The following is a 21,116-nucleotide window of genomic DNA, read 5'->3' as shown; positions in this document are numbered from 1 at the left end:
AGTAAGTTCGCTTCATGAATCGCGAAGAGTCGTCCGCCTACGAAATTTATTTTTCAAGAATCCTCCATCTTTATTTTTAGCTTAGCACTAGTAGAACAAGTTTATTCTCGCTAAATTCGCGCACAGTAAATGGAATTAAATTTGTATAATATAATGAAGCGCATGCAGAAAATAGATCTAAAACGAAATGATTAAATTTTGTAGTAAAAATGCTATCGCACATTGCTTGAAATAAAAAACTAAAACATTGCTGAGACTTTTTGAAACAATTGTAAAACATATTTGTAATTATTGGTTAAACAAAAGTTAATCTCATTTTATTGCAAAGTCTATTGTTTGACAGTTAAAATTCGTATTCAGGTCATTCAAGTATCACCTCTTGCCAGTGGCAGAGATTCTTTGAATTCGCTTGTCAAGTAAGTTGAAAAATTCAAACCTACTAAAGTTTTTCTATTAATACTTCGTGTTATACTTAACATTAAAAGCAAATTTGGAATATGAGACGAGGGAGAAATCGGGGAAACCCAGAAAATCTGCGAATGAGGGAAGCATTCAACTGCTGTGAGCCCATGTCTGAGAATTCACCAGAAGTTAATCAGATCCAAAAACTGTTGGAAGACAGACAAGTTGAAGAATGGGCAGCAGATTATGATAAAACTCACCAGCGCGTGGTCTGTGAAATAGAGAAAAATCGAGCCCGCTTTGACGACCAAATAGTGAGTGCACCACTAGGACTAGACATTGAGGTAATTTAATTGAAAATTAATTTTCACATATCTCAAAATTTCAAATGAATTGATACGCAGGATGTCACAAAAGTGACTGAGAAATGCCTTCAGCTTCGAGACAGTTACATATCTATGGAACCGAAAATACATCTTGGTATGTTCCAAGTGAACTTGCCAATGATCGACCAGAAACATCCTACTCTGAAATATATTGAAGGATTCGTCAGAGATACTGCAAACCAAATTACTAAGATGCTTCGGAATACATGCAAAAAGTAGATTTTTTAATTTGTAATATTGATAAGAATACTAAACTGACACAAATCAGACTACTTGAAGAGTATAAAGCACAGTATGAATCAGCTCGGAGAGAACCCTCTACCATTCAAGAAGTGGTTCAGTTTGCATTAGACATCACTGATAGCCAGGAGAAAATTCTGCCAATGCTCTCCATTAAAGTTGATCAGGTTGAGATTCAGATGGAGTATCTCACCGACTATGGATTTTTCAGTGACACCTTGACAGGTTCTTCATCACAAGATTTAATTGGCACTAACATCTTAAATTCCTTTATACAGATAATGATTTTGCCCTTGGAACGCTTGTCATCAAGTTCAGAGCAAACGCTCAAGGGGAAATGGAGGCTAACTTGGACCAACTTGCCAGTAGAAAGGCTGAAGAAGAAAGGATCCTGCAAGAAAAGATTGACAACTATGGGGAAAGATTGAAGGAGCACTTTGAGTCTTGCAAAGATTTCATTAACAAAGAAGTTCCGGAAGTGAACACCGAAAATTTACAAGAGCGATACTGCAAGTCCTCAGAGCTTTGGGAAACTCTGCAAACCCTTTCCAGAGAGCTAGAGGTAAGACCTACAAACCAAAATATGCTCCACTAAACTGAGGCATTGCAGGACCTGAATAGAGATGAAAGTTTGCTAGATTTGGATGCAACAAAATTCCCTCTTCTTAGGTCAGGAATTGAAATGTTTGAGCCACACCATCTACTCTGGCTGAACAGCAAAAATTTCTATCACCGCTATGATGTTTGGTTCTATGGTATTTGAAAATATTTAAGCTATCAATCCACTTAAAACGACAAAAATGATTTTGCAGGAGCACTGAGTGAACTCTCTTCAAATAAGGTACAAGATGAGGTTGGCACATTCAAAAACAATCTGTCCAAGGTGCGGAATGCCTTGGCAGAATTCCCTGATCTGCAGCAAATTGCTAAAGACATACTCCAATCAATCAACAACCTCAAAGATCCTCTGAGACTTTTAGATGTACTTTGCAATAGAGCTATGCGACCTCGGCATTGGATCAAGGTAATTTTCCTATTCATTCTGTTCATTTAATGCATGGTAACTAAAAATGCCAGCGAGTGATCAATTGTTGATCTGTATCACATTAAATCAAATTTTTAGATGGCTGATGAAATTGGAACTGAGATTGACTTAGCGAGTATCTATTGCTTGCAAGATGCCATCAATTATGGCTTAAGAGAACATCTGAAAATAATGGAGGATGTTTCAATCGTGGCCACTAATGAGTTTGAAGACAAACAAAAGCTTGATGCCATGAAGGAAGAGTGGGATGGCGTGCGGTTTGAGCTCAATTACTACAAGTAAAGCTGCGTTAGGTTATTTTATAGCTTACACTTATTGAAATCCATAAAACAGGGACACAGGAGTAAAAATCCTGTCGTCAGTTGACAAAATCCAAGAGGCTTTGGAAGAGCATTGCTCAAAATCACAACGACTGCTTAATTCGATCTTTGTTGCGCCCTTTTTTGATGAGATGGAAGAATGGACAAAGCGGTTGCTGAAGATATCCAAAATCTTTGATGTATGGATTCCTGTGCAACAAGGCTGGATGTACCTGCAGCCAATTTTTGGATCACCAGACATACAGCAGCAAATGCCACAAGAAGGCCAACAATTCTCAAGAGTCAATCGAATTTTCGTCAAGATCATGCAGTACACAGTAGCACATGACTTAGTCCTTGAAGCCACTGAGAAGTTGAACCTGTTGGATGACCTTCAAGAATGCCTCTCACTACTCTCGACCATCAAGCAGAGAGTCAATGATTATTTGGAAAAGAAAAGAGCTGCTTTCCCAAGGTAAATTTAAATGTAAAATAATTTATGCCTTATTTGCATGCTGAAAATTCAGGTTCTTCTTCCTGTCAAACGATGAGTTGCTAGAAATCTTGGCGGAAACCAAAGATCCTCTTAGAGTGCAGCCTCATTTGAAGAAATTCTTCGAAGGCATCAACAGACTTCAGTTTGATGAAAACAAGGAGATTATGGGAATGGAATCGGCTGAAAAAGAAAAGGTCAGCTTTGACGCAATCATCAAACCATCTGAAGCGAAGGGCCTAGTGGAGAAATGGCTCTGTGAGACGGAGTCTGAGATGTTTTCCTCTATCAAGAGAGAAGTTCTGCTTTCCATTGATGATTATGAAGTAACGCCAAGGCGTGAGTGGGTACAGAAGTGGATAGGCCAAGCGGTGCTCTGCGGTGCTACTGTCGCGTGGACGAGAGAGGTGGAGGCTGCTATAAACGAAGACCAGTCTGGAAACTGCACAAAGCTGAAGGAGTACCATGATCAATGCGAAAATCAAATCACAGAGCTAGTTGAACTTGTCCGCACGGACCTACCTGTAGGCCTTCGAATCACCCTGGAAGCCTTGATTGTGATCGACGTGCACGCTAAAGACGTGGTCAAACTGCTCATTGACGAGAAAGTCTGTAGCGTGGACAGTTTTGTGTGGCTCAGTCAGCTACGCTACTACAAAGGCAACAATGACATAAGAGTGAAAATGGTGCAGACAGACGTCCCTTACGGCTGCGAATACCTGGGAAATACCCCCCGTCTTGTGATCACCCCACTGACGGACAGGTGCTACCGCACTTTGATGTGCGCGATGGACTTGCATCTTGGAGGTGCCCCAGAGGGTCCTGCAGGTACAGGAAAAACCGAGACCTCCAAGGACTTGGCAAAAGCCTTGGCCAAGCATTGCGTGGTGTTCAATTGCTCAGATCAGCTAGATCATGTTGCCATGGGCAAATTTTTCAAAGTAAAAATTATACAACACATGATTGTATGAAAGACGAATTAACACAAAAAAATGTACAGGGCATTTCTCAGTGTGGTTCTTGGGCTTGCTTTGACGAATTCAATCGAATTGAGCTAGAGGTGTTGTCAGTTGTGGCTGCTCAAATTCAAATGATACAAGAGGCCAAGATGAAACAGCTTGCCATATTTGATTTTGAAGGAAGCAAGATCAAGCTGAACCCGTCCTGTCAAGCCATCATCACAATGAATCCTGGGTAATTTTAGGGGTGCGTATTTTAAAATGCATTACACTAACAAAATATAATTTCAGCTATGCTGGCCGTCAAGAGCTACCAGATAATTTGAAGCGCTTGTTCCGACCTGTTGCCATGATGGTCCCAGATTATGCGCTGATTGGAGAGCTTTCACTGTACTCTAGAGGATTCAAAAATGCTAGACCGTGAGCCTATTTATTTATATAAAATCTAAAACAGGCCTAAGAGTCCCATTAATCTCTAGACTGTCTGTGAAAATTGTGCAAACGTACAAACTCTGCTCAGAGCAGTTGTCTTCGCAACCTCATTATGACTATGGTATGAGAGCTGTTAAATCAGTTCTTACGGCTGCTGGCAACCTGAAACTGGCGGACACATCTGGCTCTCAGAGTTTGGAGGATGAGTCCAAGCTTGTGCTCAGAGCCATCATTGATGTCAACAGACCCAAGTTCCTAGCAGAGGTAATATCAATTGATAAATACTATTTATAGAAAAAAATCATATGGTTTCAAATATTCGATTAGGATGTGCCACTATTTGAGGGCATCACTGCAGACCTTTTCCCTGGCATTGAACTACCACCACCTGATAGAGGAGAGTTGATCGAAGCTTTGCAGGTGGAGCTCAAATTTAGAAATCTGCAAGCCACCGACTGGTATATGGAAAAGCTTATCCAGCTGTATGAAATGATTTTGGTGCGGCATGGTTTGATGCTTGTTGGGCCACCTTTTGGAGGGAAAACGAGTGCATTTAAGGTGAACTGCTTTTATTTTATGACTTCAAATAACAACCTCTTTGTCTCATTTAATGTGCAGAGCCTGGCTGATGCCCTTATCAGAATTTCTAAGAAGCCAGACAAAAAGATGGATGAGAGTGGTGTGATCTTCAAAATAATCAGCACAAAGTCCATCACCAGCGATCAACTTTATGGCTTTGTAGACTCTGTATCTCAAGAGTGGCATGATGGTACTAGTTTCAAAATGAGTGTCCAATAAGTTTTAATGGCTTGTGGTTTAGGTGTTTTGGCAAACACATTCCGTGATTATGCGAGATCAGAAGAGCCTGAAAGGAAGTGGATAATATTGGATGGCCCAGTAGATGCTGTGTGGGTGGAGAACTTGAACACAGTACTGGATGACAATAAAAAACTTTGTCTCTCATCTGGTGAAGTTGTCCAAGTAAGATAAAACAATTAGTTCATCTATCCATGCAGAGGTCATTTAATTGGCTAAACAATTTTGATAGATGTCCAACACGATGAACTTGATATTTGAAACTGGAGATCTTGATCAAGCTTCCCCTGCCACTGTGTCCCGATGTGGCATGGTGTTCATGGACCCACTGCAATTAGGAGTCACTGCTTTGATCCAGTCGTTTGTTGACGGACCACTTACCAATATGCTTCCCAATCAAGTGCAACAAGTTCAAATGATGCATGAGGTCTTACTATGGATTGTCCCACCAACTTTGGCTGCTACAAAAGGGATCCCAAAGTTTGTTGAAATGTCCGAACTGTACCAGTTCAACGTAAGGAAATTAACTGGAATTACCTGCATTAAATATGATATAATTAAACGACATATCTAACTACAGGCATTTGAACGGCTCTTTGTTGGCATGCTGAAACAAAAACCGGATTTCACTATACCTTGGATGCACGGACTGATGATATTTTGCCTCATCTGGGGAGCTGGCTCAACACTGACTGGTATTAAATGAAAATTTTGTTTTGCTTTGATTTTACTACTGATTTAATTTTAGCCGAAGGCCGCAAACTGTTTGATGCTGGCTTTCGGGCTGTTCTCAAAGATAGTAGCAAGAAACCTGAAGGATTTGAGCTCGCAGATCACCAAATGATCCCCAACAAAGGAGTTCTTCATGATTGGGTTTACACTGATGGAGGTGGATGGGTGCCCTGGGAGGAAATACTTGAGTCTGGTGACAGCGCTGCTGGCAGAGCTTTGGTCATGACACCGGAAACGACTTGCATGCAGTTTTTCCTGAAACTTTGCCTGGAGTGCCAATTTCCCATCCTCTTTGTTGGACCTACTGGCACTGGGAAGTCAGCTGTTACGTTGGACCATTTGCTGTCGTTGCCCCCAGAAGACTGCACAAGCAATGTGGTTAATTTTTCCGCACGTACCTCAGCCGCTTTGACACTAGATCTGATCATGGACAAACTCACAAAGTATAATTAAAACTTTTGCCAACAGTTTCATTAATTAATGGCTTAATATAGGCACCCAAAGAGAGTGTTTGGACCAGAGCATGGAAAGAGATGCGTCGTCTTTGTTGATGATTTGAACATGCCACAGAAGGAGTTCTATGGCGCCCAACCTCCCATCGAGCTTCTGCGCCAGTGGCTTGACCATGGCTATTGGTTTGATGCAGACACCACAAATATGTACATCAAAGATGTGGTTAGAAAAATCTAGTACTAATTCACCTTCAATTCAATTAATTAAATTGTACTGCTTTTTACATTAAAGCGATTGGTGTCGGCCATGGCTGTTCCAGGAAACAATGACGTCACAGACAGACTATTACGCCAGTTCATCATCATCGGCGTGGATAAATATGCCGACGCAACAGTTGAAAAGATCTTCTCAAACATGGTCATTGGTCACTTCTCCTCTGAAGTTGTGTCGCTTGGCAGTGTAAGGGCTGGAACTAAAATAAGATACACCTCTAGTTTTTCTATATATGTGCCTATTCTCAGTCCCTTGTGGCAGCCAGCATGGAGGTCTTTGCACAAGCATCAAGTAACTTCAGACCGCTGCCCTCAACATCCCACTATCTGTTCAATTTGAGAGACATTTCTCGCCTCATTCAAGGATGTTTGATGATCCCTCCCAAGAAGCTGACAAACCAGGAGAAATTGATTCGACTGTGGGTGCATGAAGCTTACAGAATATTCTACGACAGGCTTGTTTCAATTGAAGAAAGGTAAATTTTTCATTTAAGGTTTTTAAATTTGGTTTTGGACTTGTAAAGTTCTTTTTTTTTAAATGTCTAATGATATATTTTTTCTAGAGAAACATTCTTTGGCATAGTAAAAGATACTGTGACCAAGTGCTTTGGCAAACAGCTGAAATCTGTCATGTTGGACCTATTAGGGCCAAGTGACGAACCCACAGATCAGCACATCTCAAAGCTGTACTTTGGTGACTTCATGATACCTGACGCTTATCCAAGAGATTATGATGAAGTGGGGTCACAATTAATACATTCTTACTTGTGGCTGAAACCGTTTTACTTAACAGATTCCAGATGAGATGCTGCTCAAAGAGCGTCTTGAAGCATACTTGAAAGAGTATAATGAAACAGCAAGGTCACCTATGTCATTTGTGATGTCACCCTACGCCATTGGACACATTTGCAGAGTCTCTAGAGTACTGCAGCAAGCTAATGGGCACGTTCTCTTGATGGGAATGGGTGGAAGTGGACGTCGAAGCGTGGCCCGCTTTGCTGCAAATTTGGCTGGCTATGATATTTATGAGGTTATGGTTTTTAATTCTTTCATAACGGACCTTAGTTGCAACGTTGAAAATTACAGATTGAGATGACAAAGAGCTTTGGCGTTACTGAATGGCGCGACCACCTTCGCATATTGCTCAAGAGAGCTGGAGCTGAGTGCCGACCAACTGTCTTCCTCTTCTCTGACACACAAGTCGCTGACGAGTCCTTCTTGGAAGACATTAACTTGCTCCTCAACACAGGCGACATACCTAACCTTTACAACTCAGAAGATAAGTCCATAATTTTGGATGAAGTCAGAAAGATAGCAGAGAAAGAGGGAAGGAAACTTGGTCAGGGCGTTCTCGCACAGTACTCATTCTTCATAGAACTTGTGAAGAAAAATCTCCACGTTGTACTGGCAATGTCACCCATTAGCAAGGAGTTCAGAGAGCGACTCAGAATGTTCCCTTCCCTCATCAATTGCTGCACCCTGGATTGGCTTACCAATTGGCCAGAGGACATGCTGCAGGACGTTGCCAACGATCGCTTGCAAGAAATTGATCTCTCAGGTGGCCTTGGAGACAAGGAATTATCAGATAAAATTAAGCAACGCTGCATCGACATGTGCATGTCATTCCACACTGACGCTCTGGAACTGAGTCAAATTTACTTCAACAACTGCAAGCGGAGAGTATATATCACTTCGCCTTCATTCCTGGAATTGCTTAACAGTTTCAAAGCTCTCTACGCCACGTGCCGTGACAAGATTGAGGCTCAGGTGGCAGGATACCATGGTGGCTTGGACAAATTAGCCTCTGCCTCGAAACAGGTTTGAATATTTCAAGTAAGCATATCTGGAAGCATATTTTCAACTTTTTTATCTAGGTTGCTGAGCTACAAGAAGTTCAAAAAGTGCTTGAAGTGCAGCTGAAAACCAAGGCAGCAGAAGTTTCAGCGCTCATTGAAACTTTGGAAGAAGAGAAGAAGAAAACTAATGCGATCAAAGAGGTATTAAAGAATAAAAGTAGCTATACCATTTTTAACTGTAATATTTTAGACCGTGCAAAAAGAAGAAGAGGAAGCCAAAATTTCCGCCGCAGAGATTGCAATTCTTGAGGCAAAATGCCACACAGAGCTTGAGAAAGCGCAGCCAGCTTTGGAGGAGGCCGCGGCAGCCTTGGACACCATCAAGCCAGCTGACATAACCGTCGTGAAGGCAATGAAAAATCCACCTTTCGCCGTAAAGACTGTGATGGAAGCTGTCTGCATCATGTTGAAAATCAAAGCTGAAAGAAAACCAGGCCCAGATGGCAAAATTGTGATGGAATTCTGGGGTCCATCACAAAAACTGCTTGGTGACATTAAGTTCATTGAAAAACTCAGAAACTATGACAAGGACAACATCACTGACGACATTATGAAAACGATTCGCTCAAAGTATGTATCCTACAATTTTGGTATTATTTTTTTGCAAACACTGACTAATATTTTCAGGTACCTGAAAAATCCCAATTTCCAAGTTGAAGTAGTGCGAAAGTCATCTGCTGCTTGCGAGGGTCTCTGTCTCTGGGTGAATGCACTCTCAGAATATAATGAAGTTTACAAAGTTGTGGGCCCTCTTAAAAAGCAATTTGAAGAGGTGCAAGCCGATGCCAACGCCAAAAGAAAACTACTTGAGGAAAAGCAAGAAACTGTTCGACTGCTGGAAGAAAAGCTGCAAGTCCTTGAGCAACAATATCAAGAACAGGCTGATATCCTTGCAAAGCTTGAAGCTGACAAGGAGCTCTGCGCCACTAAACTTCAAAGAGCAGAAGCGCTGATTTGTGTGTTCATACATGTCATTCAGAAACAATCGATAAATAAAAACTCTTTCAGCTGGGGTTGGCGGTGAACGCGTGAGATGGGCAGAGTTGGAATTGTACCACAAAGGGCGGTTGACCACTGTTGTTGGAGACATGCTGCTCTCAGTTGGGATTATTGCCTACTTGGGTCCTTTTTCGGTAGATTACAGAAAGGTATATAATTCCTCTTTTGAAAAAAATTAACGCAATCTAAAAATATACTTTCACAGAACATACAGAAGAAGTGGGTGAAAATGTGCAAGGAAATGAACATTCCATGCTCAGACAGTTTCTCCATGCTTGACTCCCTTGGTGACCCAGTAGAAATGCAAGACTGGGCAATTGCAGGCCTTCCGGTTGATGATTTCTCCCAGGACAATGCCGTCATCTCACACAACGCAGGCAGATGGCCACTCTTCATTGATCCCCAGGGCCAGGCTAACAACTGGATCAAAAATGCATACAAAGAGAAAAACCTAGTGGTTCTGAAGATGTCTAGCCCCAAATACACTGACCAGCTACAAAAGGCGATCACAGATGGCCATCCAGCACTAATTGAAGACGTTGGGGAAGAACTAGACCCAGCTCTGAGTATTTGATACGAAACACCAGCTTAATCTTTTTCTAACAAAGCTCTTCAGATCCTCTGTTTTTGAAGCAAACCTACATACTTGGCGGGATGCTGAACATCAAAGTGGGAAACGATGTCGTGCGCTACAGTGAAAATTTCAAGCTGTTTCTTACCACTCGTCTTTCAAATCCACACTACTTGCCTGAGACTGCCATCATGGTGACTTTGCTCAACTTTGCCATAACTCCCCAGGGACTCGAAGACCAGCTGCTTGGACTTGTTGTTGCCACCGAACGACCAGATCTGGAGGAGTGCCGACAATTGCTCATTGTTGAGAGTGCTCAAAATCGAAAAGAACTAGTGGAAACAGAGAGAAAGATCTTGGATGTCTTGTCTAAAGCTGAAGGCGATATTCTTGAAGATGAAACAGCTATAAACACCCTGACAAATGCCAAGGTATACATTTAGCTCTTACTTAGGCGCTTACTTCTAAATTTAAACGACTGAATCTTTATAGAAACTATCAGAAACTATATTAGCAAAACAAGAGAAAGCTAAGGAGACAGAAATAATGCTCGAAGATGCAAGAGCTATTTACTTGACTGTTGCGCGTCATGCGTCTGAACTGTTCTTTTGCATATCGTCTCTTGGAAGCCTGGAACCAATGTACCAGTACTCTCTAACTTGGTACATGAATCTTTATGTCCATGTAAGTAATCAGTGATCACTAATAGCACTATTAGCTGTTAAAATATTGAAAACCAACAGTCTATCAAGACGGCAGTGAAGCCCGAGGACCCTGCAATGTGGCTAGATGTGATCAAAGAAACATTCACGTACAATTTGTACAGGAATGTGTGCCAGTCACTCTTTGAGAAGCACAAACTTATCTTCTCCTTCAATCTTTGTGTGGCAATGATGAGACTGAGTGTAAGATTTTACTATTCCTATTATCTAAATCAAGATTCAATATTTTGTACAAATAGGGTGTGATTGAAGAAAGTGCTCTTAAGTTCTTGCTCACCACTGGAGTGACCGCAGATATTGCTGACAACCCAGATCCGTCCTGGATAACTGAAAAAACGTGGGCGGAAATTTGTAGGGCCACAAGGATGATTGAACAGTAAAAGAAATATTATTGTAATGATAGCTTATTTGAAACATAATTTTTTATTAGGCTTTCAGGATTTGAAGAGAGTGTGCGATCCAGCGTAGCGCTGTGGAGAGACTGGTTTGACAGCTCAAACCCTCAGGAAGAAACTCTGCCTGCGCCAATGGACTCGGCTCGTAGATTGGGTTGGCTCGCTGTGATCAAGTGCTTGAAGCCAAACAAGTTAGTCCCCGCCGTACAGAAATTAATTGCTGAAGAGATCGGCTCTCAATTTGTGGATCCTCCGACGTTCAACCTGAGCAAAGTGTTTGAAGATTCGACTTGCTCCACGCCGCTCATCTTTATCTTGTCTGCTGGCTCTGACCCGACTTCATCTTTGTACCAGCTCTCGATTGAGATGGACGCCAAGAAGCTGATATTTTTCTCGATGGGCAAAGGACAAGGCGAGAAGGCAGAAGTTGCCATAAAACAAGCAGTAAAATCTCGCTCATGGGTTATCCTCAACAACTGTCACCTCGCAACCAGTTGGATGCCGCGGCTCGAGCACATTTGCAACGAGCTTCTCAAACCTGACGTCGCTGACAAAGACTTCAGACTCTGGCTCACAAGCTACCCTTCATCCTCTTTCCCTGTGTCCATTTTGCAGAGCGGCATCAAGATGACCAATGAGGCGCCCAAAGGCCTGCGCTCCAACATGATGCGAATGTACCTGAACGACCCACTCAGTGCAGAGGACTACCTTTCAAAGAGGTCAGTGGCTCAACAAAAACTGCTGTTTGGCCTCTGTCTCTTCCATGCAATGGTTCAGGAGCGACGCAGCTTTGGACCTTTGGGTTGGAACATTCCTTATGAATTCAACGACTCTGACTTTGATATATCAGTGAAGCAGATGGATGTAAGTTCGTGATTTCATTGATCTATATTGATTGTTGGTTTCTTAATCTTTTTTTATAGAAATTCCTCAAAGGCTCAATTACAATTCCATTTGATGCTCTGCACTATTTGATATCGGAATGCTTTTACGGAGGAAGAGTGACAGACGGAAATGACCGACGCCTCATTGCCTCCTTGCTGACTAATTTCCTCTCGCCCGCTGTCGTTGAAGAGGAAGGGTAAGAATTTTTTAATTTAGTTTATTCTTTTTTTATTCATTTTTATTTTGCATATAGGTACAATTTTTCCCAAAGTGGCGTTTACAGCATGCCAGAAAGCACATTGCAAGAAGGTTGCATTTCCAACATCCAAGCAATGCCACTCACAGCCAAACCAGAGCTCTTTGGCTTGCACGAGAATGCTGAAATCACAAAAGAAATGCAAGAGACCAATGAGGTGAGTATTTTCTATTCTGCCCCATTGCACTAAAAAATTTCTAAATCTTTGCGATACCAGTTCTTGCATGGTGCTTTGGAAACACAGCCTAACGTGGGAGGAATGGGCGTCGGGAGTGCATCTCTGCAAGTTTTGTATGACATCGCAGAAGATATTTTGGAGCGTATGCCAGAGGGATTCAACCTCAAAGCCGTTGGCGAAAAATACCCATTTGACTACAACAATTCTATGAATACTGTGCTTCGTCAGGTAATATTTTGAAACGCTTTTAAACGAGGACATATAATATTAAATTTGATTTCAGGAGCTAATCAGATTCAACAGGCTTACCAGCAGGATTCGCTCTTCCCTGTCCATGATGGAAAAGGCCATGAAGGGTCAGGTCGTGATGACATCAGACCTGGAGGAGATTCAAAGCAGTCTTCTGGTGGGAAGAGTGCCTCAGTTCTGGCTGGCTAAATCATACCCATCTCTGAAGCCACTCTCCAGCTACATAAACGACTTACTGAAAAGACTGCAGTTCTTTGAAGATTGGATCAAGTTCGGCGCGCCAAAAGTCTACTGGATCTCAGGCTTTTACTTCACCCAGTCTTTCTTGACCGGCGTCATGCAGAATTATGCCAGATCCTTCAAGGTGCCTATCGACGCTGTTGGCTTTGAGTTTGATGTGCTTGACACTGACACAGCCAACGAAGCTCCAAGCGTTGGCGCCTACTGCAACGTAATTGCTATTCCTGCTACCCACTTAAGATATTAATCACTCCACATTACAGGGTCTCTTTTTGGAAGGGGCTCGTTTCAACAGAGAAACCGGTTTTCTGGACGAGAGTTTGCCAAAAATCCTCTACGACCCGTTACCGATTATCTGGCTTAAGCCTGGAATCAAGGTCAGTATGGAAATTATGGGAAGTTCCAAAGGCTTAAGATATTCTTCAATGTTTCAAGGCTGACTTTGAACCAAGACCAACGTATGGTTGTCCAGTTTACAAAACTAGTGCGCGTCGTGGTATCCTGAGCACCACTGGTCACTCTACCAACTTTGTGATGGAAGTTCAGCTACCAAGTAACAAGCCTCAAAGCCACTGGATAAATAGGGGTGTCGCAGCCTTGTGCCAGCTGGATGATTAAATAAAAGTTTGTTTAACCTGACATTATTTAATTGTAATCTCAGATATCTACATGTTAAGAAAAGAGTATTTTAAGAGCACATGATTTTTCTAATTTAGTCTTTAATTAAGATTTCATTACATCAATTAGCATACCAAGAATAAAAATGAGCAACATACATAAAAAATAGTTATTTTGTTTGGCCATTTTATTTTCTCCTGTCTTAAACTAACTTTCAGATTTTTATTCTCAAAGTAGCTAAAATCCTGATAAATTATTCTTCATTAAAATTAATTAAATTGTTATATCGCATTTTTACCCTTGCTTGATAATTCAAATATATGTTGAACATTTGAAATACATCCTCTAGTTAACATATTTGTAAAATAGTTTTAACCATAATTTTTACTGGCGGCCTGTGCAAAATTTCAATCAGATCATCGATAATTTAAACTTATACACCTAAAATGCTTATCAATAGATAAAGAAAAAGTATAAACTTATACTACTTAGACTTGTCTAAAAACTTCCTAGGAGATAAAATGGTATGCAACCTGCGTGAGAGACATGTTGAGCGGCACAGTATTTGCCAAACGTTAAAGGCGTTTATTTCAGGCATGAATTAATTTTGGGTGAATATTTTTCACTTGACAAATTTGACAATTCTTACAAATATTTTAGAAATAAATAAAGACTAATTGACAAGTTGTATAAACCCTTAGTGTTCGAAGCCGCCAACAAATGGCGCAACCATAGACTTTCTTAATTTAGTTTTAAGATATACTCCCGCTGCGATTTCAGACTCAATCTAACTACTGTGCATTCTTAATTAAATATGCTTTCTTTTGACGGGCTGAAAACCAAAATCGGTTCAGCCATTCGCCGTAGAAATGTGGGAAAAGATATTTTATTTCAAAAAATAGCTACTCCATATTCTCATAAATTTATAGTGCTGCTTAGGTCAATTTTGGCTTCAATAACTGAATCCTAAGGGATCAGATCATGCATTGGCAACAAGGATTTTCTAGAGTTTTGCAGTATCAATAATCCTCTTTAACACCTAGCCTCAGCTCTAAAAGCATAACAATTATAGAAATTTGAAGAATTCGTGGAAGTTGCGGTGGTCTTGCCATTCTCAAGATTGCTGGCATTGTTTGCGAAGAAATGCTTGCTGGATAACGACATAGTCATAGTTCAGCAAAAGGAGGATAAATCGACACAATTCTGAAATCTCGTACAATTTACCCGAATTATTAGATTTTAATATATGTTTAGCAAATACAGTGACAAAATTTAGGTAAAAGGTGAACATTTTGACGCAATAATTCTGTTTTGGATATGGTTTTTATGCTGGTGGGGCGGTGGGGGTTATTTAATTGATCGACTTTTATTGAAAATGATACATCTTTGCAATTAGTAGTTGAGATATTTCGTAGATTTTTTCATTAAAAATATAATTAAACTATACAGTTGCAACAATTTAATTTTCGTTGGCTTTTTCAATAATAATTTAGTAGAATTCAAATTATTGATTTCAACAAATGAAACCCTGTCACTGCCCATTTAATCTTAAATATCATTAATTCGTAATATTCTTTTCCAATAGTCGTGTTGTTTGCTGCATGCGAATAGCAAGATTTTAAACTCCGCGAATTTTCACCTTTAGAAAATGGAGAAGAGCAGGAAAGGTTTAAGGTACGAGGAGATAAAAAGGATGTTGAATTTGCCCGAGTTCAAAGGAGTCAGGGCAGCTGAATTGAAAAGCCTGAAATCTTTTGCACTTACTCTACCACCATTGGAATCAAGTCTCACGGAATGCAACTTGGACAGTTGGGTAAGAAAACTTTTGCTTTGTATTTTAGAAACTTAATATGCCACACTTCTCCCCGGCGAAAAATATATTCGCTTATTAATATATATGGATGAGAGAAATTGGCAATTTGAGCGAGTGGAAAAAATCCACCATGAATATTTTTATGTTCTTGATTTAACCATAATATGTGTAATTTTCAACATCAAATCATCAAAGAATTTTTCATTATGCAAGTTTAAAAACATGTAAGTATAGTATTATCTTAAATTAAATGACAATGATATATTTTTTGTTGCTTTAGTACTTCAAATTGTTAAACTCAAGAAGCATTCAAATTGTTGAGTAATTATAACGGTAACGCAATTCGTTAAAACCGGGTAACGCAACACAGGGACATCAATGGTGAGGTTATTGTTGGGATGCTTTTCTAGACATTTTAATTTAAAAAAAATTATTACCTCTAATTGATGGGCATTAAAATATTTGTTTGTTAACCTGAATTCTAAGGGTTTTTTGTGTTGCATTAATTATTACCATTGAATGAAAAACGCAAAATTTTCATTTATGTTCCGCCGTATAAAAGTTTAAATTTTGGATTTGAACTTATAGAGCTCAATATTAACGAAACGAATTCATTTAGGAGCACGAATATGGATGCGACAAGAAGAACACTGGAGGTCACGAAGGTGATTTCTCAGCTGCCAGTGGGGACCACAGCATCATCTCAGAGAAGCTCACAAGAGAAGAACGCGTGGGTAAATGGAGCCAGGCTGATGGGAGCTCCCGTTTAAACGAACCCACTTCTCCCCATTCTGAGCCCATCGCAACTGTACCTGATCTTTTGAGCGGATACAATGAGTACCTACGAGAGTTCCTGTATAGATCCAGCAACACCAGTGGCGTGCTAAGGACAACAGGGCAAGGCACGGTGTCTTTGAATTTTGGAATGATGCAAGTTGATGTGACCACCAACGGTGCCATCCGCATCGTCAACCCAAAGGTCAATCCAGTTTTAAATTGACTCAAAAAAGTATATTTAACAGCTAGGATATTAGGATGTTAATTCTTTTCAATTTAAAAATGTAAATTTAAAAATTGAAATCAAAATGTTTTTAGACACATATTGCTATGGCCGTCAACGGTGATTGTACAGCCACTGCTGTGATGCATCCAATGGGCCGGCTTCACCACGATGCTCAGACGGTCCTTCTATTAGCCTGGGACTTGAAAAACCATCAGCACAAACATGCCAAGTTATTGCCAAACAAATCTGCGTTCAAGTCAAACGACATGAGCTTCTCTTACGTGATGGATTCTGCTGGCACTCGCACATCCATGAGCAAGCTACCCACGATTTCAATGAACGACATTTCTCTGCCTGTTTTCTACAACAACTCGCCACATGGTACAAAATTCAAGGCTGCAGCTGAGGCGATGGCCAATTCTGCTATCAAGTACACCGACGGAATGGGATACAGTGTTTGGAAGATGGGCAGTGTCATCATCAAGCACCGCAATGGAGAGCTGAAGTAGATTTTTTGGGCTTTTTTAGTTCTAGAGAATTCTAAAATTGAAGTATTTCAGAGTCTCAAGACCCCCTTCGGTGCACATGAGGACATCAGCTTTGACTGGCTGCCTTGGAATCTCCACTGATGAAGTGCACTGCACAGCCACTCAGGGAGAGCAGTGCCACATGTTTGCCCGCTATGGAGTCAACAAGATGCACACTGATGGATTGAAATTCAAGATCAAAACCGAGGGTCAGACCGCTGGATTTGATGATGAAAACCGTATCACTTTGTTCTAAATAACTATGCTGAATGCATGGTTATTTAATATTGTACTGATATGAAATGGATACTAGGAATTGTAATGATTTAATCAAGATAGAATGACAGCAATACGTGAATGTACCTCTCATGTAGATCTCACTAAAGTTTTTGTTGGCGGACTAGCAATTTGATGTTGCAGTGTTTAATTACATAAGTTGGGTTATGAAGTATGCACACTCTTGGGATTCCATTCTCAAGAAGGATCTCAGCAAACTGGAACAAGGAATCATGTTTTTTATGTTTTTAAAATTTTGAATGTACAATGCAGTTGTACCTTAGCGGCTTGTGATACATCTGTGCCTACAATTATCGTGATTTTGCCCTTGAAATTGCTTACTGGCGCTAATTCTGGCTCGCTTTCACCATCTACGAATGGAATGTTGACGCTTTTGAGGAAAGACACCTTGGCAAATCTGAAATAAAACATATTATCACATGTCACATTCATTAACGCAAACAAGTTTTTTAATTATGAAGAAACTCACTCATCAACTGGGCGAATATCAATGACTTGAAGGCAGTTTTTGTCTCTAGTTGGCTCAAGCAGCTCAATGAAATCTCGCCCACTTATTCTTGGACAAAGTTCTGCCTTTAGTTCTGCAATTGTTTGCGCTTCAACGTCCTATTTTTTTCAAGAAAAGATTAGTGTCCTTAAGTAAATACCCATAGTGGAAAATTACAAAAGGAGTATCCAGGATCTCTGTTTTCAAACTGTTCTGTCTGAATGTAGCACTTTTCGGTGTGGCGCAGTATAGCGCAACCGAGTCACTCGTGCACTTTCCTATATCTATATCTGCAAGAGAAAAATTAAACAAAGTATGAACACTTATTGTTAGCATTAAAGTGTTTCAAAACCTGGCAGGTCTGAGAACAGGAGGATGCACTCGTTGAAGCCAGAAGAGAGTAGAGTATCGCGTAGTTGTCGTAATATGGCTAGTCCAATAAAAAGAGGAAATGACGAGTCACCGAGCAAAAGCCTGTCCCACAGGGGCAGAATCTTGTGAAGGGGAAAAACATCTAAAAATATACGTAACACACTACTGGTCTGGACTTCATGGATGTTATTGAACTTACGCGAAAACATGGTAAGGAACCATGGAATTGCAAACAGCTCCGGCACAAAAGCAATCGCCCTCATGTGCATAGCTAGCACTGGTTCATGGAATGCGGTGAGTCTTGCAAACACAGCCAAGTACTCTTGAACGACTGCCCAGTTGTCTTGCAAGAAAAATCCTTGCAGATATTTGGGCACAAAAGCAGCAAGACAAGCATAAGCCCTTGCTTCATTGTTGAAGTTCAAATAAAGGAAGGGTGCGCACAAGGAGTCGATGCCTTGCCAGTAAACGTATTGTGGATGTCCAACCACCCACGCCTTTAGCAATCTTTTGAATTTCAAGTGGCCAACAGATGATGAAAGAAGCTCGTCATATTGGTGGCAGCGAGGTATGTCTACCTCAATCTAAAGGAAAACAGCAAATTTTAATTTGCAATATAAATAGATTCTATTATATATAAGTAAAGTTACTTGTCGATCTGTGGGTGTTGGTGTTTCTTTGTCTAGAGCAATGTATTGGCCCTCAACGTCGCCTTTGACGTTTAATAATGCTGCCCACACTGCAGCTCTAAGCATAGGAGGAACATCCTGCTTTGCCTCTCGCAACATTCGAGCGTGCTGATGGGGCCAAGCCTGCCAAAAATTGTGATGGTATTTAACACAAATGTCTTCTCATGGGACTTTCACTGACTTTCAGAAGACGATCAAACAATATAATCCTATGAAACTGGTATTCTGTATCTTTTTCTCTTATCACCAGTGGAAGACAGCACGTCTCAGCACTAGGTCCCCAGGAGCTTATTTCACTGTGGAATTAGGAAATTGATTTATTCCCTTTATCAGTCCAAGACATCCAAAGATTTTTTTATATAATAAAAAATTAAGCAGTTTTAGAATATATTTGAGAAACTTGAGCTTTGTTAGAACTTTGCGAGTTTGATTTGCAAATTCTCAGCACTGTTACTTTTATTTGTATTTTTAGTTTCAACTGAATGAATATAAAAGTTCTGCAAGAAAAAAGTTAAAAAAATCTACAACGATTCAAAAATTAAATTCCTTACGGAGTTTCGATGAGAGGGAAGTAGCTTTCAGGTGGAACATTTTCCAACCGACTGTACAGACTTTCCATAGGGAGAGGTACAACTCTAGGGTCGTACAATGTTGCTGGATCACGAGTGGCTCCAAAATGCTTACCTTCCAGCAAGAGAAGGCTGTGAAATATTGGTCAAAGGATTGGAAATTTCACTCAGCGCAAGTCTCACTTTCCAATGGAGAGAATTGGAGGCCTTCTCCTCACCAAGCCTTGGCGTCGGAGCTCGCCATGAACGTCTCCACCTGCAAGCTGCCACAGGTAGAAAATTTCCTGTAAGCTCCGGTCTCCTAGATAATCTCGCTTCACTGACTAAGAAGAATTAGGGGTTTAGGGGTTTGATAATTTCTCATTGTTCATCGTACTTCTTTAGGGATGCTACCGAGCTGCGACTCCTGGCCAGAAATGCAGTCAAACACACTGCTATTCAAAAGCTCAGAAGGCGCTGGCCTTTTTGAAGGTACTACAGATAGACAGGATTCTAAGAGTTCTCTTAAAGTAGAATCCATTTTCTGGAAAAGAGAATAAATTAGTTGATACTGCAAAAGAGTAGATTTTACTAAGTTTAACTTCTCCTTGTTTAAATACCTCATAAGCGATTTCTTTGCCTGATTCCCTTGCTAGTCTTTCTAAAACAGATCCTTCGCAGTGTACGAGACTCAGCACTCTTCTCAAACTTCTTCCAAGCTGCACCATGTTCCCGCCAGCAGAGTGTGGCGAGGAAGGTGCCTCACCAAGAGCTAATTCTGCACCAATCATACCAAGCGACCAAATATCAACTTTGTTTGAAGTTAGAGGCATCCCTTGAGGGCCTGCAAGAAGAATTTCTGGCGCCAAGTAGCGAGGTTGTCTGCAATTAATTGTGTTAATATTTTAGACTCATCTTTGAGGTAAAGCTCATACCCGATAGGGAATGTAACATATTTTCCTGATCCAGTCATGTAATGGAGACCATAATTGAATAATTTGACTTCGCCACTCCAGCCAATAAGTATATTTTCAGGGTCTAGGGCTCGGTGCACTATGTCGTTTGCTTCCAAATATGAAAGAGCCTCCAACACTTGATGCAAAAGCAGCAGAATTTCTATTGACTCCCATTTTTTGTTTCCTGCCATGATTTGAGATAGATTTCTAGGAAAGAGCTCACAAACAACCGAAATCCTTTCTGGAATTATTCAAACATCAAGCATGAGGGCACCAGATAATGTCAAGAGAACAAATAAATTATTACCATGTTTTCCGCGAATGATGTCCAGGTAGGAACATAGGTATGGGTGTTTTAATGTCTTTAATTTTTGGGCTGTTCCTAAAATGCTGATCGAGTTTGGTGTTAGAGGTAAACCATTGCTGCCACATGATTCGATGGAGTGACTCTTGGCAAAAAAAGTGGTTGCTCCAAAGCGAACCTTCCCCGAATACTCGGTCATCCTCAAAGTTTTTGGTTAAGTTTACTTTGAATTTCTGGCGTCCCTAAAAAAAATGAGCAATTATTTTAATAAACCGCATAAACTGCCTTTTTAATTGTTTATTTTCTTTAACGAAAACTATCAGCAGTTCTCATTAAACCCTTCTTAAAGAGCAATGTGTTTGCAAAATTACACTTTTCACCACTTTTAGTTTACGCCATCCATAATACTTATGGGATACAGTCATAGATACATACATACAACGGGACTAATTTGACCACGACTGCCAGCAGTGTTGTCTCATTCAAAATTCTGAATTAATTAATGATCTCCAAATTCCCCGACATCAATTTTTTTTAGGAATAAGGGGTGTCACAATGTTTAGGGTTACGCCCCAGCGTTCGTGTTTTATTTCTCATAAACATCAAGCAACAACGCCCTCTG

General features: G+C 40.6%; 3 protein-coding genes across 4 annotated transcripts; 2 read left to right on the top strand and 1 right to left on the bottom strand.

The window, feature by feature from the left end:
• Positions 1 to 288: 288 nt before the first annotated feature.
• On the top strand, positions 289 to 13,514 carry Dnah3 (dynein heavy chain 3, axonemal). The gene is made up of 41 exons (XM_065478113.1): positions 289 to 416; positions 486 to 746; positions 807 to 1,003; positions 1,057 to 1,253; positions 1,307 to 1,590; positions 1,639 to 1,783; positions 1,841 to 2,052; positions 2,152 to 2,351; positions 2,407 to 2,847; positions 2,900 to 3,806; positions 3,866 to 4,059; positions 4,116 to 4,244; positions 4,304 to 4,520; positions 4,584 to 4,814; positions 4,875 to 5,025; positions 5,077 to 5,237; positions 5,305 to 5,586; positions 5,653 to 5,767; positions 5,821 to 6,247; positions 6,299 to 6,479; positions 6,549 to 6,716; positions 6,779 to 7,005; positions 7,093 to 7,267; positions 7,323 to 7,559; positions 7,616 to 8,347; positions 8,404 to 8,526; positions 8,576 to 8,955; positions 9,013 to 9,341; positions 9,394 to 9,533; positions 9,590 to 9,950; positions 10,001 to 10,386; positions 10,448 to 10,639; positions 10,699 to 10,860; positions 10,917 to 11,053; positions 11,108 to 11,936; positions 11,996 to 12,153; positions 12,211 to 12,370; positions 12,431 to 12,619; positions 12,675 to 13,091; positions 13,144 to 13,257; positions 13,316 to 13,514. The coding sequence occupies exons 2-41, from the start codon at positions 498 to 500 to the stop codon at positions 13,496 to 13,498; spliced, it is 10,719 nt and encodes a 3,572-aa protein (XP_065334185.1). The 5' UTR covers positions 289 to 416; positions 486 to 497; the 3' UTR covers positions 13,499 to 13,514.
• Positions 13,515 to 15,146: 1,632 nt separating this feature from the next.
• Positions 15,147 to 17,582, top strand: LOC135937503 (uncharacterized). Its single transcript, XM_065480655.1, has 4 exons — positions 15,147 to 15,311; positions 15,931 to 16,290; positions 16,407 to 16,819; positions 16,875 to 17,582. The coding sequence occupies exons 1-4, from the start codon at positions 15,147 to 15,149 to the stop codon at positions 17,095 to 17,097; spliced, it is 1,161 nt and encodes a 386-aa protein (XP_065336727.1). The 3' UTR covers positions 17,098 to 17,582.
• LOC135935636 (TBC domain-containing protein kinase-like protein) lies at positions 17,149 to 21,058 on the bottom strand. Of its 2 annotated transcripts, none has more exons than XM_065478115.1 (15): positions 20,930 to 21,058; positions 20,498 to 20,736; positions 20,170 to 20,431; positions 19,855 to 20,116; positions 19,632 to 19,778; positions 19,439 to 19,578; positions 19,238 to 19,387; positions 18,868 to 18,982; positions 18,648 to 18,809; positions 18,197 to 18,581; positions 17,978 to 18,139; positions 17,803 to 17,915; positions 17,608 to 17,744; positions 17,397 to 17,535; positions 17,149 to 17,335 (listed from the first exon to the last, which is right to left on the bottom strand). In XM_065478115.1, exons 2-15 carry the CDS (start codon positions 20,691 to 20,693, stop codon positions 17,222 to 17,224), a joined length of 2,484 nt encoding a protein of 827 aa, XP_065334187.1. In that variant the 5' UTR covers positions 20,694 to 20,736; positions 20,930 to 21,058; the 3' UTR covers positions 17,149 to 17,221. The 2 variants fall into 2 exon arrangements, with proteins under 2 accessions (XP_065334187.1, XP_065334186.1); XM_065478114.1 differs by having other exon boundaries at positions 20,934 to 21,038.
• Positions 21,059 to 21,116: the final 58 nt, after the last annotated feature.

The sequence above is a fragment of the Cloeon dipterum genome, chromosome 2, assembly GCF_949628265.1.
Source record: "Cloeon dipterum chromosome 2, ieCloDipt1.1, whole genome shotgun sequence".
NCBI lineage: Eukaryota > Metazoa > Arthropoda > Insecta > Ephemeroptera > Baetidae > Cloeon > Cloeon dipterum.
This window is presented reverse-complemented; position numbering and strand designations above follow the sequence as displayed.